The sequence below is a fragment of the Tursiops truncatus genome, chromosome 21 (genome assembly GCF_011762595.2).
Source record: "Tursiops truncatus isolate mTurTru1 chromosome 21, mTurTru1.mat.Y, whole genome shotgun sequence".
Lineage (NCBI taxonomy): Eukaryota > Metazoa > Chordata > Mammalia > Artiodactyla > Delphinidae > Tursiops > Tursiops truncatus.
In genome coordinates, this window is record NC_047054.1 from 12,499,767 (window position 1) to 12,508,758 (window position 8,992).

Consider the following 8,992-nt stretch of genomic DNA (forward strand, 5'->3'; position numbering starts at 1 on the left):
AAATAGCTTATGTTTCTCTAGCTTTTTGGTGTACGGATTCCTCATTATTGCTTATTTCTTCTTCTGAGTCACTCAGTGAGTAGGTATGACACATAACTCGCCCTGTTTTAAAGATGAGGAAGTCAAATGCCATAAAAAGTTATCGCTGTGATTAAGAATGAAACTGAAGGAACGCGCCGTGACCTCTTTGAGGTTCTACATGTTTATTGCCCTTCTTCCTTCCTCCACCTGACCCTCAGTTGTAGTCCTGGAAAACCTCTGAGGAATTTTCTTAGAGGAGGTGTAAAGCAGGTAAGTAGGTAAGTCTAGCACTTTCCATTGCTTTAGTGATGATGTATTCCTTAGGCACGCCCAGATTTACGGTAAGCCTCATGAGAGAACTTAACTCACTTCTATGAATGTATTAACCTTCCAGACGTGCCCTCTGCAGTCAGGAAGGGTCCAGTTGTCTCTTTGGTAGCCAGTGAACAACATTCCTTTTAAACAATTAACTCTTGGCTTTTTGATGAGAAGCAAACTTAAGGCCACAAGGGGGTTAGGATGAAATAGCCTGTCAGGAATGGCTGCCACGGTATAATGTTCAGACAAAATTGCTATCAGTTTAGGATGGGAATGAAAGTGAGCTGTGAGGATGTCCCCTATGTAGTTTGACCTTCAGTCAGTGATGGGGACCCACCTGTAGAATATTTTATACATCTTGAATCTATCCAGTAGAGTGGATGTTTTGAGCATCATTGTGGTTTCTTCCACCTCTTTGTAAGCTGATGTTTCTTACTACCATTTTGAGGACCTTGAACGTGAAACCCATTCAGTTCTGATCAATCAGGCCAAGTAATCTTATTTCTGCTGTTGCCCTACACATCTGACATGTTAAATGTTATAAACCTCTTGGAACAATAAAATCGCTTCAAGTATTTCTAAATTAGAAAAACTAAAAGAGAGATCGAAATACTAAAGCCTTTAAACCACCTCTGTTCTGTAAGAATCCTTTAAAAAATAAAATATTTCTACCAAATCAATGTACACAGGGAAAATCTAAGATTCCTTATCTGAAAATAGAATGTATTTTTTACTATAACATTATATGTTTGAAACAGAGGTATGAAGTGTTTAAAAAGAATTTTATTCCCATCAGTGTGGCATACTGGCTAGTGGCCTACTTGAAGTTCACCGCCAAAGTCAAAATCTGCTACTCGAGAATGAAAACAAAATCATCAGGGTAAAATTATGGAGTTTATTCAGGAGCAGTTCTATCAATGAGTTTCAAGCCTGAAATGAAATCACTACCTGTGTGTATTTATGAAGACTATTCTTTTTTAAAAACGAACGCTATAGCCTTCTAGCACATCAGATCTTGAAGGTGTTTCCTTGAGCGTGAAAGGCAAGGGAAGACATTTATTTAGCTGTATAAAAACCCTTTATTCAGCATGCTGCTGATTATAACATGTCTTGTGAACGCTGCCGAAGTCCAAGTTGGAGGAGCATATGTGAATAATCAGCATGAGATGGTATATACATGACATGATGAACCGACAGAGGAAATCCATTAACTGCATCATTTGCTCTTCCTCTAGGGCTCAATATATAATTATTTATGTTCCAAACCAAACCAAACAAAACCAAACAAAACCTTTTTACTCTTTTAGCACTCGGGAGAGCCTGGCTTCCAACACATCAAGCATTGTTGAAAGTAACCGTCGTCAGAACCCTACCTGGAGCCCGGCCCACGGTGGAGCTGGCCCGGCCTTCAATTTCCGAACAAGTACGGACAGCCCCACAAATGAAGCTGAGAAATTACAGAAACCTTCCAGCTGCTTGCAAGCTTCTGTTACTAGCGTGTGATAGTCATTCTGCCTCAGATCTCCTGTCTCATTCGATACAGCCAAGTTTACGGCACTGGGACTGTTGTTTACATCTTCGGGAAGACAAGCATCTCAACGGCAGTTTTTGTGTTGACTTAAACTGTGCTGCTAAGTAGGCTAGGGCAAAAAACAACAACAAAATCTTTATTTCAGAGTATTGCTTTTCACATGTACGGCTCTGTAGCAACAAGAATAGCAGTAGGGGTGATATGTATACTTTTGCTTCACTAATTGTAACTGAGCACACATAGGAAAGTCTAGACACTGTCAGTGTAATACGCATTTTCAATGTCATGCAGTTGCCAAGTCCATTCTGAAATGCCACAGATGCGTGTTGCTCCCAGTCTGTGACCGAGTGGTACCACAGAACACTGATCCTTGACACTTCCAAAAACAAAAGACAAAACAAAACAAAAACTAAGCCTCCACAAAATGTCAAATGCAAGGGTCTACCTTTAGGGAAATCAATGCCAACTGACTAAAGGGGACCCCAGCCCTTCGTGTGTGAACCGTTTAGGCCCCAGTCATTTTGCACTGTGAGTTTTCGTGACAAGATTTTGCAGGAGCCCATGGAAGTGTGTCAGAAGGGGTCGTGATCCAAATACTGGGAGTGTTCGTTTTCAGGATTTTAAGTGTCACAGATGCTTGTCTGATTTTTTTTAACCTTCCATAATCACAAACAGGAATATAGGCCTTGGAATCTGAAATGGACAAAGGAAGGGTCTCCCAGCCTGGCTGGGGCACAGCACTAAGTGATGGGAGAGGTAACGGGGACCTGTAGAGGTGTTCATCAGATACTGAAGGAAGATCATTTCCTCCTTGTGATACTTGACGGTGATGCTATCTTACTATAATAGATATGATAATTTGTTTAAAATCAAAATGTTCTTTGTGATACAAATGAAGACTACGGCCTGGGGACGTTATTCTTTCTAATGGAAGGACATAAATCTATTTTATGTAGTTTTAAATAGAATGCCTAAATTAGGCTGTGGGAGATAATTTTTAGTGGTTATAGGAAAGAGCAAATTTAGGGGGAGTTGAACTTCAGGCCTTTTATTCCTGGGAAGATATCTATAGAGAAAACTTTAAAATACTTTTTGATTAGAAATATACATGTGCCCATGTAATTAACAACAGAATGTGATCATTCTGCAAGTGCGGTGTCATCCTAACTTGTACGCCCCTAAAATTTATTAGAATGACAATTATGCATACATGAACTATGCCAGAGTAATGTTTACAGATACTTCGTAACCCGTTCCAGGAGGCATTTTTAGGTAGATGTATAGTTTTTAGCCCAACTTATTTCAGAATGGTTTGTTAACGTTTTGCTTTGGTTTACAATATGTCATGTTGAATACAAAGACGGTTCTCAGCAGCAAAGGGATTACACATAACCAAGATTCAGCCTTCTAAGAAAGAGGCACCTCCAAGTTCCCGTGTCTTATTTTATGAGAACCACGGAATAAATCTATAGATAACGGAAAATTATCCACAAAAGGGTTACATGTGACACAAGTAAATGGTCTGACAGAAAGTTTTATTTAGTTAAGTGGCATGTGATGTTTGGAGCCATATACCGTAAACTATATATCCAAAAATTTTCACCTCAGATTTCAGCAATTGGCATAGAATCTGTGAAACACTTCTGCTTCGGTATTAGGTTGAATCACTAGCCATCTGTTTAAAGCGTGGAGTCATGTACACAGTTGAACTGTTTCTTGAAACATTTGGGTCCTTCCTCATGCTTTTTCAGATATCTGGAAGTTGCATTGGGTCAAACTGGACTCATCAAGTTTAGCATAGATTCCTTTTTTTGTGCTTATAGTGAAACGTGAGCACGTTTCTTGGCAAACTCCCGCACCTTTAAGATGCTTAAGTCGGTTGGCTTTCAGTCTCATGCCTTATTTCCTCCAAGGCATGCCTTGATTGCTCAGAAATGCACTCTTCTCTCACTGCTTAAATTTGTCTGGGAGGAATGATAATGTATCAGATAGACTATACAGAGTCTGTTTCCTTGGGGAGTTGTATGCCACACAATTACTAAATTCTTCTAAATTCTTTTTTTTCCCCAAAACCCTGCCCTCCAGCGTCTGTCATACTATCAGTTCATAAATAATAGAACCATTGAAACAATACATCAGCCTCTAGTTGATCCTCCTAAAGTAGCCATTATAATAATCAAATACTGTGTGAACAGGAGAGGAAAGCATTACCTTTAAGAGAAGCTTTAAAATATGAATTTATCAATATTTCACAAGAAATAGGTTTACAGAAGACATTGGAATAAAATGTGTACCACGCTTTGCCTGATGCTATGAGGTACATGATTAAAAAAAAAAAAAAAACTCCCTTAGACCAGCAGCCATTAGCATAGAAATGATGGACTTCAAAGAGGATATGATGTGAGCAGACGTTCCACGTAGAAATATGCCCGTCTGAATCGAATCGGGATTCTTGAACGGGGGAGAAGCGGTGGCGGGAAGCACATTACAAATGTGACCCTAGATGGTCTGCAGTGATGTTCTCAGTGACCCACTCCAAGCTTTGCCAGCATCCTTTTCCTCCAGGAAACGATAGCTTTGTGGCCCATGGCTGCTTATCTAGACTTCACTTAGAGTTTATCAACTGAAAGGTTTACAAAACTGAATCTGGTTGAATCTCTGTGTAGTGTTCAACTTTAAAGGGTCAACCCATCTGTCGGCATTTTGCACACGTATGTATTATTATGATACAGCATATTACTTTATGGTAATTTTTATTTTTACATATAACTACCTCCATAAATTTGATGAAGCGGCAGCAGTGCGTTCAAGTGTATTGTTTGGAAAAGCAAAGTTGAAAACTTTCTTAACCATTAGGCCATGGCGTTCTGTGTGTGTGTCAGTGATTACGTGGACTTGTGACTGTTTCGTTGCCATGGTTTTTCTCTGACGGCATTATTTCACTCTCATCTGTAAACCTGTCTCTCTCCTTCCCCACAAAAGCACACTTGAATTCGTTGTGAATGAAAAAAGGAAGTTTAAATTTCTTGTCTCCCCTGCCCCGGCTCCTGCCACCAGCCCCGGACCTCATTCCTGCTACGAGTTCTCTCCGGCGAAGAGCCACTTGATAAACATAATTTAGCAAGCTATTGACTCCTATAAAATCTGATCTGAATTCTAGGTTTTCGGTCACAAGACACACCAGAAATTTGGACTGCCAACTTCGAAGCACTTTGGGCCTCGCTACTTGCATGCTACCATATCGAGCTCAGACTTCATTTGAATTAAAAGAGCTGTGCGTTGTATCCACAACTTCTGTTCCATAACTCGTATTTCATTTTATATATTTTGCACATCTCAGGGGATCTTCATAAGCATATGAAAAGGGGGAGGGGTCCATCAAAAAAAGGAAACAAGAAGAGCAGAAAAAGGACTTAGCTGGATAAAATTAACAAATGAAGGCTTCTCCAGTGTTGTGAAGTTCAAGTTCAGGAAGCATCCATTGAGAGTTAATCTGGAGTCACAACAATCTGAACACCAGCTGTTCCCCAGTCTCCCTTTTTCATAACCCAACCAGCATTTCTAAAATATAAATTTAAATTATATTGCAGTCACCATGGGGAGAAAAAAAAAACCCGTTCAGCGGTAACGAAAGCATTGTTTGTTTTTTAGGTTGCACAGCTTTGTAAAATTCTACCCAGGATAAACCACTTATCACCACAAAGTGTACTTGAAAATAAAGTTTTGAACTTAAATGAAAGGCATATTGCTCACAGTACAGTAGTGATCTTGATTTGAAAAGTCTAACAGTTTATAACACGGGCAGTATTTGGAGCTTGATTAAAAACCAACAACAACCTATGAGGACTTTGCAAACTCATGCTGGGATCTCAAAGTGCTTCCAAAGCATTCGGATTCACAATTAACAAAGCAGGGCCTATTTGTAATACCCATACTTGGAATGAATAAACAGGAGGAGTGACATAAGATTACCCAGAAACACAGTGGCAGCTATCAGTGATCTGTTTTCTATCTGTTTGATAGACCATCATGAGAAATCACGAAATACGATGCTATTTTTCTGATGTGTGCTAATAAAGTCAAAGAAAACGAATACAACTTGATACTTTTGTCCATTTTCATTCAAAAAGTTCAGGGTGTTGGGAATTTTACAGAAATCCACCCAAATGCTATTGTGGTCCAAGGTAGATCTGGACATACACCCTCGTTTACAGTTTCATATTGGGCTTCTCTAAATCCTGTGCTAAAATACTGTCTTTCAGGAACACGACTGCTCCTGGCAGTGGAAGGTGCTGAGACAGAAATTTTCATTAAAAACGTTATCAAGTACTCTGCACAGTGCTTCTCGTTAGCACAACTGAAATTCAGTACACTCTGTTGAGCCCTACTTTGAAGAATCTGGATTTCCCAGGGAAGCTGATCTAGTTCTAAGCGTTTTTTTCTCAAATTGTGAGATGAAAGATCCTGGTCGGGGACCTTCTCCGTGTATCACAGGCCAGTCACAGAACCAGCTATCAGCGCGCTGTCAGGTGACAGTGGACCCCCGCAGAAGCGATCCCTTCCTTCCCCCCCACTCCCCAGCCCCCCAGGCCCCTCCCACCCATACTCTTCTGTTGAGCAAATTTCTGCACACGTTGAGGGCTTGAGGAAGCTAGAACACTGGAAAAATGAATGCAAAAGCCATGGAAGACATTGCTTTGCTCTGGGTTAGTAAAATACGGGCAGGAAAGAGGTTACTATCAGTCTGATCTTTGCCAAGTAAGATAAAAGAATCAGCCATCACTCTGTCAACTCTCTCGGAAGGTCTTACAGTATTGAGGATACATCCAATGTTTTGCCATAGATTTTTATTTGGGAGACATTTCATAAGTTACATCCATGAGAAAGTTCGTTATTAAATTTCCCGGTGTGTTGGAAATAGACATTGGCGTCTCCCTGATGGAGTTAATCTCTGCGTCTTTTACAGCAACATCCCAGGGAGGGATTCCCCAGCCAGTGCCCCTCTCACACAGAATCCTGTGTTCTTACACTTGTCCTAGGACTTACAGTTGCTGATTTGCAAGGTTCAGAATTCTACAAGGCACAAGGGGAACTAAACCTTCTGATGATGATTGTGTATTTATGATCAGTTACAGGGCTTTGTCTGCTCGTTGCTGGCTTCAAATGTGAACACACACACACACACACACACACACACACACACGCCCTGCCAACTAGGGAAAGGGGGTTTCCTAGGTGAGGCAGCAATGACTCTGGAAGCCAGTGTAAGGCTAAGAGCTTGCTTGGTCCGTGTACGGCTGCCTCCCTCCCTGTCCAGAGGCTGGCTTTGCCATGCCTATTCCCTTGCGCCCACCAAAAAGAGCTACCAAATCTGAGATCTGAGGTCTCCTCCAACACGAATCCTCTGCAGTTACAGGAAGTTCATCTTGGTGTACGCACTTACGGCTCCTTGCTTCCAAGGTCCACCCTCCCTGCCTCCTTCCCATCCCCCCACTTACACCGCCGTGGTTTCCACATTGGAAGGGCAAAGCAGTGTGGTATTGTGCACACAAGGATGGGTTAGGACTAGAGCTGCCCTAGGGTCACCTTCATGTAAGTACTGACAGCTACAAATGAAGGTCCTTAGCGTAGTTGACATAGAGACAACTGTCTAGAAGAGAATTAAATTTCAACATTAAGTTTAAAGGGATCATAATTCTGCAGGTATCTTTCTCTGAGTGACTGAATGTGACTATTGCATTAGGGTAAATGAATTAAGAAGTGCAAGTGGGATTTACTGTATGTTAGAAAGGAGTTTTGCAGCCAAGACTGCCTTGAATAAAATGTGTTTGCACTGAAAAAAAAATTTTTAAATGACTTGGTCTCTGGTTGCTGTAAAGGTCATCCAAGATGGATGTTCTGTTTATATTGTATAGTATTTCATATGAAATAATTACAGTTCATGAAATGTCTTCCCTAATGTTACTGATTTATAACAGCACATTTGTAACATGGTTTTTATCGTGTCAGTGTACCATATTGTAAATGATGATTACTTGTCATGCTTAGTATAATAACTTAAAAGAAAAAAAAGCACAGGGATTTTTGTAAGTCTATATTTGAAAGTCCCTCCATATGGTAATATTGTGTTCATGTTTATGTAGTGTTGTGTGAAGTATCCATTTTGGATTGTGTTACTTTTTAAGATATTAAATAACATTTGGTTATATGTCTAAGTGGATTTTTTTTTTTTTTTTAGTACTTGAGAGAAAATACCTTACATGAGACCACTTTATTTCTCTCCTCAATTAATTTGATGTCATAACAAATTTTTATTGCACAATCTTGGTTATTAGAGCTTTTGAATTAAAACAACTGAAAATGGAAATTTCTGATCAAAATTTTTCGAGGAATGTTGAAAAATCCCATTTTTAGCTAGCTATTGGAATTTGAGACTGAGTGAGGCTTATGGATGCATATAATTAAGTTTTATAAATGAAATTATAATGCGGTTGGTTTTCTCGTTTTGTTTTGTTATCACTCATATCACAACTGCTACCCCCAAACAAATGTGATCCCCTCTCCAGAACGTACTCAGAGGCTACTCACGTCTTCCAGTGAGGCCCTTGCACAGGTTTGGAGTGCTTCCATGTTTCATTGCCCTCAGAGTCTATTCTGCTCTGCTCTGACTCTCCCCAGTGGCGGCGAGTCACCACTGCCCTGGGGGAATGCACCTGATTTTTGCAAACCAAAAGTTATCTGCTGTCGAGCAGACGGTTAAGCTAGGAAACAACATTATTAGTCAAAACCAGTATATGAGCTGTAACGTTGAGCCTAATTGTCTCGTAAAGGCAATACTCAAAGCAGGCTTCCCAAAATGTCTTGAACCATGACAGTGTCATTTGGGTAAGTGTGGAAAACCCAAGGTGACTACTTTGAAGGACAAGCCTTATTTTAGTTATGTTAAGTTTGTCTATATGTATTTTAAACTGTCTCAATACAGACGCTTCATTTTTTTCAAGCATGGAGCTAGGAAAAACAAGGATGCTGGAAGTACATTGTGAGTTTTCTGCTAGGACCAAAAACCTCTGTGCTGGAGGAGAGGTAATTGTCTGTTCCTTTGAGAACCTTCCAGTGAGCTGC

At 40.2% G+C, this 8,992-nt stretch overlaps 1 protein-coding gene across 17 annotated transcripts in view; it reads left to right on the top strand.

Moving 5' to 3' along the window:
* The window catches only part of STOX2 (storkhead box 2), a 210,091-nt gene extending 202,013 nt beyond the window's left edge, over window positions 1-8,078 (top strand). For 15 of the 17 annotated variants that reach the window (XM_073798561.1, XM_019921328.3, XM_073798570.1 and 12 more), the window contains one exon: window positions 1,647-8,078. In XM_073798561.1, the coding sequence (XP_073654662.1) occupies window positions 1,647-1,842 (196 nt within the window). In that variant the 3' untranslated portion in view covers window positions 1,843-8,078. The remainder of the gene's footprint in view (window positions 1-1,646) is intronic. The other 2 variants (XM_073798563.1, XM_073798562.1) reach the window with 2 other exon arrangements.
* Window positions 8,079-8,992: the final 914 nt, after the last annotated feature.